Source organism: Mastomys coucha, unplaced genomic scaffold (assembly GCF_008632895.1).
Source record: "Mastomys coucha isolate ucsf_1 unplaced genomic scaffold, UCSF_Mcou_1 pScaffold1, whole genome shotgun sequence".
NCBI classification, from domain to species: Eukaryota; Metazoa; Chordata; class Mammalia; order Rodentia; family Muridae; genus Mastomys; species Mastomys coucha.
This window is the reverse complement of record NW_022196891.1, coordinates 92,002,615-92,021,921: the sequence shown is the minus strand read 5'-3', so window position 1 is coordinate 92,021,921 and position 19,307 is coordinate 92,002,615. Positions and strand designations below refer to the sequence as shown.

General features: G+C 42.5%; 1 protein-coding gene across 1 annotated transcript in view; it reads right to left on the bottom strand.

The window, feature by feature from the left end:
- Positions 1-19,307, bottom strand: part of Plxna2 (plexin A2) — a 195,467-nt gene that overhangs the window by 52,276 nt on the left and 123,884 nt on the right. Inside the window, exons 5-9 of the mRNA XM_031339712.1 lie at positions 14,284-14,384; positions 11,165-11,288; positions 9,630-9,783; positions 9,020-9,116; positions 6,686-6,800 (exon numbers count right to left, since the gene is read on the bottom strand). Of these exons, the coding sequence (XP_031195572.1) occupies positions 6,686-6,800; positions 9,020-9,116; positions 9,630-9,783; positions 11,165-11,288; positions 14,284-14,384 (591 nt within the window). The remainder of the gene's footprint in view (positions 1-6,685; positions 6,801-9,019; positions 9,117-9,629; positions 9,784-11,164; positions 11,289-14,283; positions 14,385-19,307) is intronic.

Below are 19,307 nucleotides of genomic sequence, written 5' to 3'. Positions count from 1 at the left end.
GAGAGAGAGAGAGAGAGAGTGAGGGAGAGGGAGCATGCATCTCATACTGATAATGCATCTGGGCCTTTGCACACACTTTTCTCCCTATCAAAGACTAATTCTTCTTGACCACTGCCATTTTCTTCCTGGCCCCTGCTCTACCTCAACATAATTAAATAGCTGATCATCTGTTACACAGCCTTCCAACTTGGCTCAGGAAGGCTGGCCTGACCCTTTCCTGCACTGATTTCAGGTAGAATTCTGGGTATTGCTCATGCTTGCACTGAATCTTTGGAGCCACAATTCCTGTGGATTTGTTTTTCTTGCTGGGCAGTGATCTTCTCAAGGACTGAGTCTGAACCTTTGCACCCCACATCCTAAGTCTTCATCTTGTGTGGTAGATACTTAGCCATCATTTGCTGGAGGGTGATTGTAAAGGAGAAGATAAAGCAATAGACATAAGAATTTTGAACTTTCTTTTTAGTTTCAACTTTGGAGGCTGGTAAGAAATAAGGGAGACTTAAAAAGCAATTTGATTCTCAAGTTGATACTACAACTGGTGTTCTGTAGCCATGGTTTCTAGAGCTCCATAATTACCTTACAGGCACAGACATATCTATTGAGGTACATGACTATTTATACAGAGCTAGAGCCAGAATTTCCTATTGAGACCTGTCTGGAAGGACTAGGAAGACTTCCAGGGTAAGCTTGGCCACTCTGCCTACCAGTCACTGCATAGGAGGACTCTAGCAAGCAGGTTTTCTGAGATGGTAGGATCATAAGGAATCCCAGAACAGATGGGTCCCAGTTTAGGAGTCAGTTGCTCAAGCTTCCGACCCATAAACCTGCTCTTTACAGCTCTTTTGCTTTCATCCCCTGAAGGCACTTTTGACAGAGTCTTTCACAGTTTTATAGCCATGAAAGCCAGGAAACCCAGGTATCTCTCTGAAAAGAAGCACATCCAGCCAGCAGCTAAAAATCTAGCTAGAATCTAACAGGTTAGACTTTATGATAGAAATAAGTCTGATGTATTAATGATATGTGTGTATATGTATGTGTGTATGTGTATTTTGTGTGTATGTGTGTGTATGTGTATGTATGTATGTGTGTGTGCATGTGTATATGCATGCATGTGTGTACAGACGTAAAGGCAGACACACAAATAGATAGATAAATGTTGACTGACTTACTCAGATTTTGAATCAATTGCTATAAAAAGTTCTTGTTTTTCTAATGAGTTCAGAGAACAATTTTAAATTTCAGGAGGCCTAGAATCGTAAAGATATGCTTTTGGAAGTATGATGTCTCCAGTTAGCAAATAAGACTATAGCATCCTTTTTATCTTTGAGGACAAAAATTCTCCCCATATTTGGCCCTCAGTATCCATAGATTCCACCAGTCAAAAACTAAAGATATTTGGAAAACAAAAGTTATACATATAGTAGATACATACAGGGTTCCCACTGTGATATTTTCTCAGATAAAGAAAACAGCTACTCATATAGCACTGATATAGAGTAATAGGTTCTGAGTAACCTAGAGACCATTTAAGATAGAAGACAAACTGTGTATGGTTTTATGAAAATATCACACTGTTTAACAGAAGGGACTTGGAATCTGTAAAGGTTCTGGAACCAGTCCCTGTTCTCTATGGCTATGGAGTGATAACTGAATATACTCATATGTGCCAACTTGCATCTGTCTTAGAGGATGGCGAGTCATGGGCAGGAGTTGTTTGAGTCATATATTTTCTGGGGTTTTTTTTGTTTGTTTTGTTTTGTTTTCAAGACAGGATTTCTCTGTGTAGCTCTGGCTTTCCTGGAACTCACTCTGTAGACCAGGCTGGCCTCAAACTCAGAGATCCGCCTGCCTTTGCCTCCCAAGTGCTGGGATTAAAGGCATGCGCCACTGCCTGGCCTGAGTCATATATTTTCCAGGAACAGTCTAGAATTTTAGAAAACTCTGTGCTCTTTTAGATTTTTAAAAACGAGTTTTATAGATGATGAGTAGGCTCTTCCCTAATGCCTAAACATGCTGGAGATTGACCGAGCAGCCAAAGGGTGCATTGGATATCCTTTATTTGGCATTTGCTCTGGGGTCAGGTAGAAAAGGACTTTTCTTCTATTGTCAGTATAATGGAAAGAAGTGGTTGATGGTCCAAGTTGGCAGCAGATCAGATGCAGATCTGGTCTGTGAGATGGATCCATGAGGTCACGAGTATAGGGCAGGAGTTGGGGGTAGAAATGGCAATGATGAGACCAAGGGTTGAGTCAGGAGAACTGACATCCAAGAACTCTCAGGGTTGCTGGAAAGTCAATACATCTGGGACTTGGAAAGGTAATAGGTCCCATCTAAATCCATTCCTATATCACTTGTTTCTACACACACACACACACACACACACACACACACACACACACACAAAATCATAGGATGAAGTAAGAGTCAGGGGGGAGAGGAAGGGAGAGGAAATGGAGAGGGAGGAGGAGAGCAAGGAGAGAGTGAAAGAGAGAGAATGATGTTTTTGTCCTAATAACAAGAAGGCCAATAAGCATAAATAACATTTTTGTAGAGTATAAAGATGTTCATCAAAATTGGTCAAATACTGATGACCTTACAGATTTCCCAACAACCATATTAGGTCATTTTATGTCCTCTTAATACCCCACATTGCAGTCAAGCCTCTTCAGCAGGTATTTCAGTTTAAATGAAGGTGATCAGATGTCCTGTGTGAGAACACTCCAGGGCCCAGTAAGAGCCATGGAGACTGCCTTGATGCCCATTCACTTTGGTTGGGATTCTCCTAATTCAATGCTGAGGACTTGTTAGTCCTCTGAAGGACTTCTTCCATGTGGAAATGGCATTATCTTCACCTACTGGACTTCAAAGAGTGAGAACAGCTAGCTTCCTGGTAAGCTAGTCAGATTTATTTGGTTCTATCTTCCCCTTGGAATGGGTGTAAAAAAGATATTTATGCATCTACATCTCACTAGTCCTGTTTCAGCTGTGGAGGGGGATGAGTCTTCAAGGCTAGCAGCAGTATATATTCCTGCACACTACCTAATACCATGTTGCTGGGAAATAGCCTGTCAGAAAGCCGAGGGGCTCTAACTGAGGGAGGGCATAGAGAAGATGAAGCTCGGCACCTTCAAATGGATTGAGAGATGGTCTGGATGAAGTTCTGCGTCTTCATTTACAAGATGGAGTCAGTAATACCTGACAACTAGATTAACAAAGGAGGGACATGCAGTGATTGTGTGGTAACAGGCTGTTTTAACAACTGTTAATATGATTGCTGTGTGTTTCTTGGGTATGTACAAATGTGGCAGAGTCAGGAGATTCAAGCTTATTCAAAACCACTTTGGCTGAGTTCTCACATCCTCATTTCTTTGACCAACAATCAGGAATATTCAGCCTCAGTTTTGTCTATCATAAAAATCAGCTTAATAATAATGAAGACTAAATGAAATTTATTCACAAGCAAGGTAATATACACATGAAAATATGCAATAGATGTAAGCTAGAATACCCCTATTGCAGAATTGCATGTGCTTTGGCCCAGCTTGTCAGTTTTCCCTTGTCAGGTTTAAGTATGGATTTGGCCCAGCAGCTTCTGGAAGGATGTGGGTAGATGAACCTTTGAAGTATGGTCCTTCTTTCATGGGAAGTATTTCCATCTTTGGAGATAGATTTGTGGTGGTCAAGCCACAACTGAGCCTTCATGACCAACAGCAAAGGGTCAGACCAAAGCCATGCCTACAAGCATAACTATGGCCATGGAGACCAATATGCTCACGTGTCCCAGTTTTCTGAGAGAGCAAACAAGTCAGATTTTTCTGGATGCTTAATTTTCCATAGCCCTGGGAAATATCTCCAAGTTGTTGGAGTCGAGTGCCATCTGTTAGTGGTTCTCATTCTTTAGCTTCATCTCGGATAGCACCCATGAACTTGAATTTCTAGCAAGTTTGCAGGTGATGCTGATGGCACAGTCCTGGGAAGGCACACTGAGAACTGTGCCACAGGTGCAGAACTATGAACACATGAGGCGTGACTGTTGCAGTGTTGCTAATCGGTGGTGCTAATTGGCGGTGCTAATCAGTGATACATTGCTTCTACCAAGTATACAGGCATGAAATTTTGATTCAGAGTTGGAGGAGGGGCTTGAAAGAACTGGTAAAAAGATATTCTAGTAACCCTAAAAAGATATCTAAGGGATTTACAGTCTCTAAAACAACCTACCCAAGCTGTGCATATACACTTTTGTTATTTTTTGAACCTTGGGGAATGAGGTTCCCTAAAGCAGAGCTTTGAATAAAAAAGAGCTGAGCCTGCAAGCCACTGACTAAGAAGAAATGTGTTGTCAGCTGTGGCTAAAAGATTCAGTTGTATTTTAGGACTTTGAGAAAGAGGTCCTAGCCACTGTGCTAGGAAACTGCACTCCACTTCCTTTGCTGAGTCAAGCCAGCAGCTGGATGGATTCTGGGCTTTCCTCACAGCTTCCATTTAGTTCTAGTGTTGTGCCAAAAGCCAGCATGCATGAGGGTAAGAGAGCGTCTGCTCTCTGATGGGGACATGGGGAGAAGACGGAGAGAAGAGGGCAAAGCACTTAAGGCAAAGACACTAAAGAGTGAAAGTTAGACTGAACAGGAGATTTAAGTCTGCATTTGCCCCCAACGTCTTTTGGTGATCATTTAATCATGAGTAACAGGGAGGCAGCTCTCTGGACTTTCAAATCCCTCACTTGCTATTCAAGAGGAACTATGCCTCAGTGGTTCCTTGTAGAGAAGGGGGCTAGGACTGCTTCCATTTATTCTTCTGGGGCTCAGTCCTCAGGCTTCCCCACCATAGTTTATTTGTCTTGCTCCCTGTGACAATCTGCTTGCCCTTGCTCCAGCTGCAGGTCACCCTCAGTCTTGGCTCTGGATTTCTATCTGCCTGAAAGGGTAGCCTCCAGAGACACAGAGTTGCTCTTTGTCCTGATTTGCACCAGCTTCTTCCTGGGTTCCAGCTTTCCTCTTCCAGTTTATAAAGGAACTTCATAACTTCAGTAGCCACAGTGAAGTTTGCTTTCTGGAGAAAACTAACCTTCCCTTAGCCCTTAGCTCTACTGTAGTGGCTTGCTCCCTATGGCCATTCTTTCATTGGCTCCCAGGCTGTGTTAGCTCCTGCTCCAAACCTTCTGTACTTAAGCCCCTATCCCAAGAAGGCTGGATTCAAACTCCTGCAGAATCCCAGGCCTGGAATTAATTACCAGGATCCATTAAGATCAATGTAGCATTCTGGCATGCCCGATGACTAGAAAAGAATCTTGTCTAGATTGTCCCAGGGACTGGATACCTGGCTCTATTATTCTGAGGCAGCTGTGGGTGGGTCTGTCTTATACACTAGTTATGGGGTCATCTATCTGTTCCTCTCAATTCAGACAGATTACTTTTAAAAACTTTGTATAATACAGATCATTTCAGAAGGGGTGAGTTGTTGAGTGCCAGGTGTATCTCTTTCCAAAACATTTCAAGGTCTACTTTATGGTTAGCCATATGAGCAACTGGCTCAACTGTGAAGACTGGGAGAACCAAGAAATTCATTTTACAATACCATAGACAAGTAGCAGTCCCCATTACTTACACTTAGGTATAGAGGTCACTCACTGTTCACCATTTCCCCCATGTGTGCATTCTACAAACATTCACTGATAAAGGATTTGGACTTAAAAAGAAGATGTGGCCTTTGCTTTCAAGCAGCTTCTAGTTCAACCCAGGAGAGAAGTATATCTAGAAAGGCTACAGTAGTATATGAAAATTCCACAGTCACTCATTAATATCTGCAAGTTTTTCTAAAATACTGAAAAAGTATGTGTATGTGTGTGTGTGTGTGTGTGTGTGTATGTGTGTGTGTGTGTGTGTGTGTATGTGTATGGTATGTGGTGTGAGTTGTGTGTACAAGGTCCTAATTGTATAGTTCTAATTGGCTACCCCTGGGCATGAAAAATAGACAAAAGAAAGGGAAATTGAGAAGCAGGCTTCATGGAGCTGAGGCATATTGGGGAATGTGAGAGAACCAAGCTTTGTGAATAACTGGTATTAAGTGGAATATTCACAGCAAAGATGAACATGATATTTTATTGTATCAATGACAAAGGCAGGTCAGACTTTAGGGAAGGAGCTGCAACTAGATAATATAATAGGACTTTTGGCAATGCACGGTGCTTTTTGCTAGCTGGATTTCTTTCTGTCTCCAAGGCCACCCACCCAGTAATACATCAGAGTCAAAGAATCATTGAATTTTAGAGTTGGATGAAAAGTTGGCATGAAAAAATGGTTGAGAGTGAATGTTCTATTGAAGCACAGTAAGTCTACAGCCAAGCAAAGAGCTAGGCTCAAAGAATAGACAGCATTCATTACAGTCTCTCAGAGCATGGAGTCTATTTGTTGGCTATGCTTCTTCTGAGCTTTTAGTTTCAACTAGCAATCACCTTTACACTCTTGAATAGAGTCTCAGTAGTCTAGCAGATTTAGCCTCTTTTGGGGGCCTTGTGTTGCTACTTAATTGGGCCTTATAATATCATTTATTTATAATATGCAGAATCTCTGAGAAGGTGACCAAGATAGGGCAGGACAAGAGATGGTTAAACCAGTGGACAGACCATTTAGGATATAAGGAGACTGCTTTTTGGGGAATGTTGTCATGCCACAGAGAATGTTCTTACCTCTGAAACATTGATCCTGCCTTCCTGGAAGGAACAGGTGGTGGGGTCATGTGTGCAGAGGTTACGGTACTTGCACCAATGGCAGCGGAAGGCGCTGTTAACACAGGACAGGCACCTGCAAAAAGGAGACAAGAGGGCCAGCCATACAGACCTGTCATGAAGGAAGGCTGTTATCCTTACATTCTCATCTCACTCTTGGGTAGGTAAACTAGGGGACCATCTAGTAATGAGAATGTGGATTCTGCATCTGAGATGTTCATGGGAGCAGAAACTTAGAAATAAACTGGGACAGCAGTGGGAATGAATAATTTAACTTACAAAACAGTAGTGTGCTAGTTTATATTTTCTGGAATTTTACAAGCTGGAATTTTACTCTAATGGACTGAAATTGACTATATTTGAAACCATGGAAATTGGTAAGTACTGTGAATTAGATTTCTAAAACTCTTATTGCTGGTAGTTAAAGCCAGTATACCATGGGTTGTCAGTCAGAGCAGCTAGCTGAAAAAGCAGAGAGGTAGAGATCAGGCAGATCTGGTACTCTCTGGATTCTGTTGCCAGCACTGATGTCACCTTGAGTAAGTCGCTCTGTGCATTAACATTTCTTTATCTGTCTGTTCCAAAACATTCCTGTGTAGTCCTCAGGGTTGCTTGGTGTTGTGAGATAATGTATGGGAGATGGTTTTCTTTCTTTCTTTTTTCTTTTTTTCAAAAGAATAATGTTAAGTGTGGTCATTATTTTCAAGAAGTTAAATCACCTATTATTTCAACAACTTGAATAACATTTGATTATTAGCAATTTGGTTCACAGCGCTTGTGTTTCTTTATTGTGTTACATTATTGAATCGTAACTTTGCCCCTTATTACTAGTGGCCCTAGCATGGAGAAATAGCCTATGCCTATAGCATACATATTCTTCACAGAGAGAGCACTTCTTTCTTTTTGAGCTCACCTGAAGGCTCTGTATGTGTGCAGACCACTGTGATAGAAATGTACTGAGAGTTCTGGTCTTCCTCTTCTTTCAGTTTCTATAAGATAGCTTTTCAGAATTACACTAAGCTGCTATAAACAGAAATAAGTTTGCAATCTGGCGCCACCTGGTGGGGCTCTTATTAAATCTGGGTAGTAGGGGCTTCCATTCAGGGGTCTCAGGCTAGTAAGACCAAGTATGAGGTGACTGGGTCCATACACACCCTAGAAAGGAATTTTTTTCTAGCCATGCACACCCAAGGTCAGTCATGTCTAAAATCACTTTGTTTCTGAGTTTGAGTCAATGCTATTTCATGTACTCCATTGCTAATAGATTTTTGATAATATATATGATTCAACAAATAAAAAAACATATATAGTCTAGGTTAAAAGAAATGGTATTTGTTGGACTCTAATCTGAGTCTTCTACTGTCTGATTTTTGTCACTTTTCATTGGAACACTTACTGTCTAAGGGTCTCAGCTTAGCATATTAAAAAGCGGGGGTGGGGGGAATTGAACTTGATACTGTGACTTTTAATAGAATGCCAGGAGTAGAGAAGGGTAAGATAATGTTGAGAAATAAAATAGAATCCTGGCTGTCAAGGAGACTTGTTTTTCTCTGCTAAAACTTGCTGCCTGTGACAGCATCTTCCTTGACATAGAAATACATCACTGAATGTGGTGACTTCACACTGGATTTCTATCTCACAAAAAATAGATTCTGTTACCCCTGCCTTAGATTATGAAGGCTGACAGGTCCCCCCTCCAAAAAGTCTGTAATTCCCAAGCTGAGTTATCTGGGGGTTGAAATGTAGTGGTTTAGTGGTCATTTTTATCTAGTTCTGTTTCGGTCTCCTTGCCCTGTCTTAGTTGTCTCTAGCCATTTTCCACCTCTTGTTCCTTTTGTTCTGTGTTGCTCATAACATATATTAAGGAAGGCTATGTTGCTCACTGAACTTAAAACCTCCTCTGCCTCTTTCAGCCCAGGTCCTCTCATTGAATACTGAGAAAAGCTGCTTCTTATGCTTGTTTTCCTCTGTGTGCTTAGCAGACTCTTTCAAACCCACTGCAGTCCCTGCCTTCAAAGACACTGCCAACTGGCTGAAGTGAAGACCTCTTTTTACAGCTTCTAGGTCAGGACCCTCTTACCATCCTAGCTTCAGAATTGAGGATAGATCGTACTAGGGTGGGGCCAAAGAAATGAAATTAGGGGCTGTGGTGGGTGGCTGCCATTCAAACGAACATGTGCCAGCCCTGCAAGAGACTTCAGCTTTACTACCGAACAAGTCTTGCCCTAGAGGGAAGAAGTAGAACCCCCAAACCCAATCCAGACCCAGGAAAGGCTCCTTTTGAGGCATGCTTACAGTTGGTGGGCACTGCAGTTATAGAACTTGAATTCGGTGCTGACAAAGATCTTTCCTGTCTCTTTGGATCTCAGCTGCAGCTCTAGGCCAAACCAGTCTGCAAGAGAAGACAGAGTGAGAGAACCTGGGGCCCAGTGAACACCCTGAGGGGAAGGCCATGTCATAGAGCCACCTAGGAGTATAGATGGTAGAGAAATCCTGCATGAACCTATTTTTCCCCCAGAGAATCTCAGTCTGTCCCTCAATAACAGGTTCCATGAGTCCTTTGACTTGGTTAGGCGTGATCAATTACTGAAAGAATTTCAGAATATTAGCTCAAGAATCGTTCAAACCAAGTTCTGTGGAGAGAGCTCAAAGCAATCTATTGCCCAAATCCTCCCTGTTTCTAGGAAGGACAGGAAGTGGGCACAGTGCACATTACACACTTTCAGCCTAGGAGAATGAACATTTTCCTCCTTTAATCTGACTTTGGGCATAGCTGTGCGCTTTCAAACTCAAACAAGTTGCGTAAGCCGATATTAGCATCTGGTGTGTGAATACTGATCAGGTAGCTTCATGCCTATATTTGTGACTCCTAAGTTCACCATAGCTCTTTTGACACAGTCTTTACCTTGATCCAGAGGGATGACAGGGACATCCTTGGGTCCAGGTGAGATGCAGATGACTTGGCTCCCAGACACCTGCCCCTCCACCTCAGTCAGGTTTCCAAAGGCACAGGCAATACCCTCAGAGAGGTTGGGAGCATCATTCACAACCAGGCTGAGCTGTGGGAGAAGGAAAAGCTCAGAAGAACCAGGAACCAGGCAAGGTTCTCTGTCGGGACCTATTGCTCAGGGACCTCCTTGATCTCATCTATAAAGCAAGGTATTGGTCTACTGATTTTCCATCTTTGACACTAAACAATTGGAATAACAAGTGGTTGTGTGTTTTGTGGGGTCACTAGTCTTCATAAAGATTATTATTGTTACTATTTCAATCTTGTCCAGCATTGGAAAGCACTTGGTGTTCAAGTTAGGAGATTTGTAGCAACATTCATCTCAGAGTCTGTTCTATGTGACTTGGAAATTAGTTGCAATGCACAGAGGGACCTGTAAGTGAGTCATAAGCTTAGGCCTTTACTACAACCCTTAGCGTGAGTTCCTGGGAGTGTAAGCTTCACCAGGGTGGACGCTGGCCATGTATGGAGCTAGGATGGTAGAAGAAAGCAAATCCTTGCCCTGGTTACCACTCATCCATTTATTTGGAAACTGTGTGCCCCAGAGCTTCTGCTCCTCTCTTCCCTCTGGGCCTTCTGCTTTCCAGCAGTGTACTGGTGTGGCAGGAGGCTCACAAGATGCCCAAGGAATCAGAGAAGGTTCACTGATGGCTAAATAATATCTACTGTCCAAGGACTCCAGTGCAGAACAGCAGTCTCCAGCACCTCTAAGTTTGCAGAGTTTCATTGTAGTGGTAAAAATATAGACTTTCTGAATTTGGAAAATGTTGTTTTGAACTCAAGCCACTTTTCAATTAGTTTGTCCTCAGATCTCACAATAGGCACAGCCTCCCCTGATTGTTTCATCAGCATCACTGCAGCCAAAACCTCTTGGTGGGGGTATGAATGAACTGAAACTATAGAAGGTTCATTAGCTAATTAACATTCATGAAGCTCATAAAACCTTCACAATGAAAATGCAGTTATGGCCTAAGGACATGGAATATTTTGAGTTGTACCTTGACAGGTGGTTATTTTATTATGTTTAATATCCTCTTTAAGCATACACTTTGAATGAGTCTCAGTCTTCTTTTAATCTCTCTTCTGCCTCTGCCAAGCACAGTAGCAAGCTACGGCTTTCTTGAATAATTAACAGAAGACAGAAATCATACCATATCCTAAGAGTGTGCTGTTAAGTATTGTATGATATCATATTTTTTTGTAGCTAAATGCAAACTTCAGATTTACAAAACAGATCTGTGGATAATAAATTTGCAGACTGTTGTGACTGTACCCTTTACAGCAGGAGTTACTTAAGGTATGTGTGTGTGTGTGTGTGTGTGTGTGTGTGTGTGTGTGTGTGTGATATATTAGCACTGAAATTCTGATCAGTATGTGCAGGTATTAAAGAAGTGTGTTCTGTGCTCCAGTCCTCCCTGGTGCATACTCACCAGTCGGCTGTGATCTGACACAGAGATGCTGTTGGGGTGCACCTCAAGGCTCATGCACTGGCTGATACTGGCAGCAAATCGATTTGCTTCCCAGGCCCGTTGGCATTTGTCCCTTCGGGAGCACCTACATGAACACAGATTCATAAGAGGTCATTGCTCCACAGTCCCTGGGTAAGAGTGTGTTGCTGCCCCAGCACTATATCTTGTTGCCTTGTGATGACTTTCACTGTATTCTCAGGTGTCCACTGTCATATGAAGCTAAAGTTATTTCACAGAAAGGGGTATTAATTCCAAACCAAGATGCTGATAAGGTATAAAGAACACCATGGGATGCTTAGGTAAGAAATTTGGGGTACTTGAGAAGGAGGGCTATGAACGTGAACCCTTCAGCTAGAATGTTCATCTCTAATACCAGGACTGTTACCTGCTAGCTGGGTCTCACTGGTCAAGTTACTTAATCTTTCTCTTCTTTGTTTTCTCATCCTTAAATTAGCAAGGATGATAATACCCTACTTTGTAAGGCTACTCTAAGAGTAAAGTGCAGTAGTACTCAGAATGCAGCCTGGCATTTAGTGGATATATCCTCATGCTAGCCCTTGAGATACTGAAATTAATAATAATGATTAATAACACTATCATTTCCCCCCAAAGGTATTAACAAGCAAGGGTCTTTGTTGTGAGACAGGATGCATATGATCTTTGGCTGGATTAACAGTTCTTTAAAGGAAGAAGCCATGTTTTAGTCAATGAGATATTCTACCTGTCACAAGCTATATTTTAAATGAATGTTTGTGTCATGAAATAATGCCTTAAGTCAAAGAGACAAACGAAGTAGGTGTCCAGGGTTGCTTGTGTCAGAAAGCCCACATGGCCATTTCTTCTGAAATCATCTCTGGCTTCAAGCTCCTCATTCCGTGGTGGCAGGTAAGTGAGGTGTTGCCTGAACTCAGAAGCTTGGGGCTACTACCTACTGTGTCTTATGGGACAGGCTCAGGGCCAGTGTAGCTCCAAACCAAATAGCCACGGATTACAGTACTACATAGGCAAGCAGTATTTCCTACTCTGACTACCCAAGCTCCTCCCCTCTTTCCTTCCAAGTACATAATGGATTCAAATGTGAGTGCTGTCAAAGGAAGAATTATGGAGGTTTAAATGAATCCTTATGATGGCTTTAAAGTGAGCTCTTGACTAGAGCCTTTAGCTCATTGACTAACTGAAATGGCTCTTTTTGAAAAAAAAAATCATACTATTTATGGCAACAACTCTAACAGAGATAAATAGTCTGGGAGACAATAACACACTTATAGGGGAAAAATTATACAGAAGTGACAGGAGGGTTTCAAATCTCCTGGGACCCAGAGGTTCTGTTATCAGACCTCTGCCTCAATCATCTACTGCTTTAGAAGAGGCTGGCTTTCAGGCCTGAGGCTGAAGTTGCTGGGTCCTCACTGTCCTACTAGCTGGGTAGTCGTGGGGTTAGGTGGGAGAAGAGTGCAAGAGGGTCTGCTGAAGATATGAATGCCAGGTAATGAGAAACCTGCATATAAAAGGTGCAGCTCCAGTCCCCAGGCAAGCTTGCTAGGTAGAATGGCTGGAAGGTGTGTACCCAGGGAGGTTGGGAGGATTCCCTGAAGACAAGTGCAGAGTTCAGTGAGCAGAGGAAATCTGGGCTATCTTGATAGAGTTCCATCCTTCTAGAAGACACAGCTGACCTGGATCAGGAGAAGGATGAGGTGTTCTACAGTAGTTGAGAGATGGGATCATTACTGATCCAATAATAGGTGCTGATACAAGCTGGAGAAAATAAACAGTAACTCCAATCTGTAATTCTACTGCATTCTTTATGTGTACAAACAGTGAAGCCTGCAAAGAAAGGCAGGGAGGGACGATAGGATAGGATATATGTAGATGGGACAGGTGAGTAACTACTGCAGAGTGTGAAGGTCTAAAGCCTGGGACATTTCCATGTAGCTGTGAGTAAACTGTCAAATTCTCAGAGAAAGAGCCTGCAGATTCTTGGGTCAGGTGCACTGAAACTTGACAAATTTACCAGTTTTTCCAATCCTGGAGCAGAGTTGCTGGCTCTGGCATCTTGACCCCCTGACTGACTTACATGATAACTTACTGTCCAGGTTTTGTGGAGATCACTTTTGTAAAACTTTTTGAGAAGTCCCTTACATCCAAAACCTAAGCAGGGACTCAATCCTTTGTTAGGGGGTTAAATCCAGTCCAGATTTTGCATCTGTGAAGCCTCCCTCCCTCCCTCCAGAGCCCTCCCAACACCTGCTGCAGAGGCTGAAAGCCAAGAGCTATTGTGCAGGACCCTGAACTCTGGCCCTCTGCCTCCGCCTCCACCCCAAACCCAGCACATTTCATAGAAACGCTTTGCTAGCTGGCATGGCGCCATGGAGTTTCCAACACTATTGGGCAACAGAATCCCTAGCCAGGCTCCTGTTTTAGGGCTTTCACCCTTTTTCTCTTCCTCTGGGACTCCTCGAATTAGGAAGTTTAAGTGTGATTTTGCATTTCTATTGAGCTGTTGTTCAATGGTGGGGATGTATTTGAATAGGGATATGTGGCCAGTTGGATGCAGTGCAGACTTCTTGGAATCATGAAATAATGAGGCCAGAAGGGTCCTCCCAGGGTACAGAGACCTTAATAATTATTTTGATTTGTGTTGCTTCTTCTTTCTTTCCAAAGCACTTATTATTTCATTTAGGCTTCACAATTTACCTGTGAAATAGGCAAAGGAGAAATGGAGACTCAAGAGTTGTCAGGGGAACCACCTAGGGTCACACAGCAGCAAGCTGGAGTGCAAATTCCATCTGGTCTGTAAGCCTTAGCTTGGCTTCTTGTCCAGACAATGCAAGAGGCTTTTGGAAATTTTAGGATTCACAATCGCATGAGAACATATTCATGTGGTTTTAAAGTTGCTGAGAAGACTAGCAAAGGACTTCATGCAGGAAGCAAACCCTGTGGCCTCTCTGTCTTCCACATTATGTCTCATTTATAATCTCTACTGTCCAAAAGAGGGAAATTCCTTTACTGTCCACTCCACCACACCAGGAAACACCCAGTCTTCTGCATGCTAGGACCATCTCTGAACATCACAAACTTACATGTTGTGCAGGGCACACCAGCCACAATGAGGATCCCCTGAGCTTAGACACTCTCCACAAGTTGTATATTGTTCACATGACTCAACAGGGATCCTGGTGACCTGGCAAAGAGAGGAAAAGGAACATGGGAAGGTCACATTGTAACAAATTGAAGATGTGTTTCAAAACTCTCTCCTTTATTCCCCCTAAGGTATTTTCATCTCATTGTGGGCAAGTCTGAAGAGGCTAACCCTAAACAGGAAGTGTCTGAATGGTACCTCCAGACTCTTGATTTTACCAAGGGTAAAAAGAGAATCCTCCAGCCTATTGCTTCTTTCTATCAGTGTCTTTTCGAGAGCCTGGCAAGTGTTGAAAATGGTTAATTCTGCTAAATGGCTATTGAGTGGCACAAACTCATCTCTGAAGAGCTTTCAGCTGGGCTTGGGCTGAGACATCCTTCCTGCACTGCACACATGGGGTGGGGGAAGAAACTTTTCCCATCAAATAATATTCATAGCCAACCAAGTGTACCACCTGGATCCAATTATCCCATTCTCTGATGTCTGCATTCAGTTTCTCTAGTAAATCTCCCATTCTTTGGAAAGTCTGGCAAAATGGGAATCTCCACAGAGAAGAGCTGCCTGTTTGATTCTGCTTTGCCTGGTTAGTGGGAATTTGCAGATCAAGCCCTCCCCCTCCTGTAAACCCTTAAAAGCCTAGCTTTTGAAACCCCTCCTGGTTTTCTGGAGGAGCCTGGCAAGGGTCTGAGCAGGGTGTGTGGACACCACTCTCCTGCACCTGCCAAGCACATGTGACAACAAAGGCCAGGCAAAAGGGCTAGAGGGTTTTTCATTTGACATATCTTAGATGTCTGTTGCTGGCTGAGTAGGAGCTTCTAAGTTGCAAAAAAATGCATGCTGGGTTGGAAATACAAACTCATTTACTATAGAGCACTGTCACCTACTAGAAGTGTGAGCTCAGGTGAAGACATGACCTGCAGTCCAGTGACAATGTTCTGCCCCTGGCAGGGGAATAAGATATGAGGGGAGCATGTTCACAAAGCCCTTTCCAGAGGATTAGCATGGATCCTAACATGGTAAACTCAGGGAAAACTTATTGAATGTCAGTTCTGTGGCAGCCTTGATGTTCAGCTATAAAGAATCCACCACAAATGGCACAGATTCAGCCAGTACAAAGTCCAACAGTTCACAGAAGTCAGCAGTTCTCTAACTGAGATGTGCTCTGTGTGCTACTCAGTATTGGCGTGCAGGTTTGGTGTGAGCTCTGAGTGCTGTGGGAGCTCAGGAGAAGGACATTCAGGCTAATCTGTCAAGAAGATGGAGACAGAGTTTAAGGGCAAGTCTTCAAAGATGATAATGTATCCAGCTGAGCATGATGGCGCATGTCTGGAATTCTAGCACCTGAGTTTTGAGTGAGAGCTGAGATAAAAGTATTATACATAAGTTACCTATCCTGTGCTACATAGTGAATTTCAGGGCAGTCTGGGCTACAAAGAAAAACTCAGTCTTATAAAAATAATAGGAATAGAAGGAGAAAGAGGAAAGGGAGAAGGAGGAAGAGAAGGAAGAAGAGAATGATGAAGAGAAGAGTCACCAGAAGGAGAGACCCAAAAGACTTTCCAAATTGAAGGATTATCATGGGCAAAAGTCACAAATAAGTTCATTCTAACTTGAACTTGTAGGATGGGAGAGGCAGTATGTCATTCTAGGTCTACCCACTCTTAGTACACCATAACACTTAACACAACTGAGTGATAGTCATGCTGAGCCTTAAAAGTCAAACTTCCTTGATAAGGAAATAAGATGTAGGGAAAGTAAGCATAACATTTGGAAATTTTGTTTAAAAAGTAGGCACCTCAAGCATAATATATCTGAGGGTTTAAGCTGATTGCAGATCAGTCTGATATGACCTGTTAGGATGATGTAATAGGAAAAGAGGCTAATGGTATCATGGACCACCCAAACAGATTTACAGTATCAGACAAAAAAAGCTTGACATAAGAAATTCAGGACTGTCTCTGATCTGCAGTAGTCACTTTGTCTAAAATATACTACTCATCATGGGAATGAGTGGCAAGCAGGGTAAATTCCTCTGGAAGCTGTGAAAGGGAATTTAGCTCTGAAAGGAGACTGTTATCCAAAACTTTAATCTATTTCTTTAAAATATTTTTATCTTTGTATGTTTGTGTATATGTATATGGTGTATATGTGCATATGTTATATATTTATAGGCATGTATGTATATATGGTATATATACACATTTGTTGTGTTATATTACATATATTGCATATGTTATATTTTTATATATGTATAAATATGTGTGTGTGTGTGTGTGTGTGTGTGTGTGTGTGTGTAAATGCAGGCTTGCATTTGCTATAGTGTACATGTGGTCAGAGACAATTTCAGGTGTCAGTCTTTGCGTCCTACCTTGTTTGCAACTGCTCATGTTGTTCTCTAAGATATACACAACAAATGTGCATATATACCATATATACATGCATGCCTATAAATATATAACATATGCAAATATACACCATATTCACATACACAAACAAGCTAACTAGCCTGTGGGTTTCCAGGGATTCTCCTAGAACTCCCGCCCCTCCCTAAGAATCCTGCTGTAGTAGCACTGGAATTCTAAACCATGTTACTAAGCCCAGCTTTATGTGAATTCTAGGGATCGGATCTCAGATCCTCACGCTTGTGCAGTAAATGATTTTCCTATGGAGGCTTCCGGCTCAAGACTTCCACATCTGACAGTTGAAAGAAAACATCCAGTTATCACTACCAAAGAAAAATCCTTGAAACCTCCTCACAGTTGGCAACACTTACAAGAAGCACCTTTCTGACAGATGCCTCCTGGAGAAATGGGTGCCAAACCCAGGCAGGCCTCGTGATTCTAAATCTCTCAGGATATCTGGGACTCCAATGCTCAATAGGTTTCTGTTGGCCTCCTCTGGTCTACTCTGCAAGGCCTAAGAGTATCAGTCCAGTGCCCATTCCCTTTCTTGGGTTTCGGGCTCCTTGTGAGTGATGTCTGCATCTGGCTAGAAATTAAAACAACTGTCTGCATTGCATTCGGCCCGTCTGTCAAAACACAGCCCGGCTCTCAGCAGCTGGGAACGGGGGCCTTGAATGAAAGCAGTGTCTCTGGCAACAAAGCCCACTTTCATGCCAAGTGCCATGGAGATAGTGAAACCCTGTTCTTCTCCAAACATGAAACCAACAGCACAACTATTTTTCCTGTTTCCTGGGCCCTCCTGGTGTGACTTTTTTTTTTTTTTTAAGGCAGAGTAAAGTGAAACAGGAAACTTAGAAGGAGGGAGGGCTTGAGAACTTGCACTATTCTTTATGATCTACAAGCTAGGCACAAATCAGAGCGACAGCTGCCACAGAGACTGGGAGGAGACCCTTACAGTAGGAAGCTCCCGTGGACCTGCCCTGTGTATACTGTCACATAACTTTAATTTTATCCATCAGCAAGTGCTTTTGGTCTGGTTCTCCATATAGGCTAGTAGTACACACTTTAGGAGAATAAAAACAAACAAACAACCAGCATTAAAACACAGCTATCACTTAAAACTATCCATGAGCTATCACAAGACCAAAGTGCTGTATTCTAGGGGTAACATGAAAAAGGCAGAGGGGATTCTGAGAGAGGAAAGACATTGGTGTCTTCACTATCTAATATGATCATTACTAACCCTGTGTGCCTATTGAATATTTGAGAGTGCTAGTCCAAACTGAGGTGTGCTATAAATATCTAATGTATACTGATCCTGAAGATTTGGTAAAGAAAAAAAGCAAACATCACACTAGGAATTTGATATTGACATCTTCAAAAGTTAACATTTTGCATATATTAGGTTAAATGAGATCTTTTACTTTTTGAAATGTAGCTACTAGGAAAGTACCAACCAAGCCTGCAGCTTCTGTGGCCAACATTTGGGTTGTCTGCCTGTGCCACCAGGAGGATTTTGTGTAAGTCTGGCATGACCTGGGCCCTTCAGGATGAATTTTTGTTTTGTTTTGTTTTGTTTTTGTTTTTTTCGAGACAGGGTTTCTCTGTGTAGCCCTGGCTGTCCTGGAACTCACTCTGTAGACCAGGCTGGTCTTGAACTCAGAAATCCACCTGCCTCTGCCTCCCAGAGTGCTGGGATTAAAGGCGTGCACCACCATGGCCCGGCCAGGATGAATATTTTTAATGTATTTCAGGAGGATAGACATGCATCCCAGGAAAGCACAGTCTCTTAGGAGCCAGTATGAGGACAAGGTGGCAAGGTATAAGTTAGAAATGTGGGCTTGGGTTTCCTTGGGAAGGTTATGGAAGGTCAAAGGAGCTAGACTATAGAAAGTCTCTGAACGCCTTAGCCTGTTATTCACAGGTCAAAGAATATCTTTTATAAATAGGGTCTACGAAGGAGCTGTGGCTCTCAATGCACAGTCCTTGAACTAAAACCACCTTTAGCACTATAAGGTTACACAATGAAGTCCAGGTCTGCTCAGTCAGACCTCCACCTCTCCAGTTGGTTTGTAGGTGTGCTGACGTTTAGGAGCCTCTGGCATGGCTGACTTAAGCTTCTTAGGACATTTTTAAATGTCAGGTCTTGGGGTCAGGAAAAAACAGAACCAGGCTGCCCTTAGGCTATGGGAAGAGGTAATGTTTTAATAGCATAGATACAAACAAAAGAACTCTGGGGACTTCTTCAAACCAAGTAGAAATGGGCTTCCTCCACTAGATTTTAAGTTTTATTTTAGTTTATTTTTTGAGATAACATCTTTCTAGGTAGCTTAGGCAGGTTCTGAAATCTCCTTCTTCTGCCTTTGTATGCTACCATACCTTGTTTGAGAAATTAGGTTCTTTTAAATCCTAGTCCCTGGAATCTTCAAATAACCAAGTTCAAACCTGAAAAGTTTGGGGCAGACCTGTGTGGAGCCCAGGAGGTAGTCTTGCACTTGCTGGGACCAGATAGAACCAGGCCTCAGGAGAATTTCTAAAGTGGGCATGATATATTGGGAGCAGG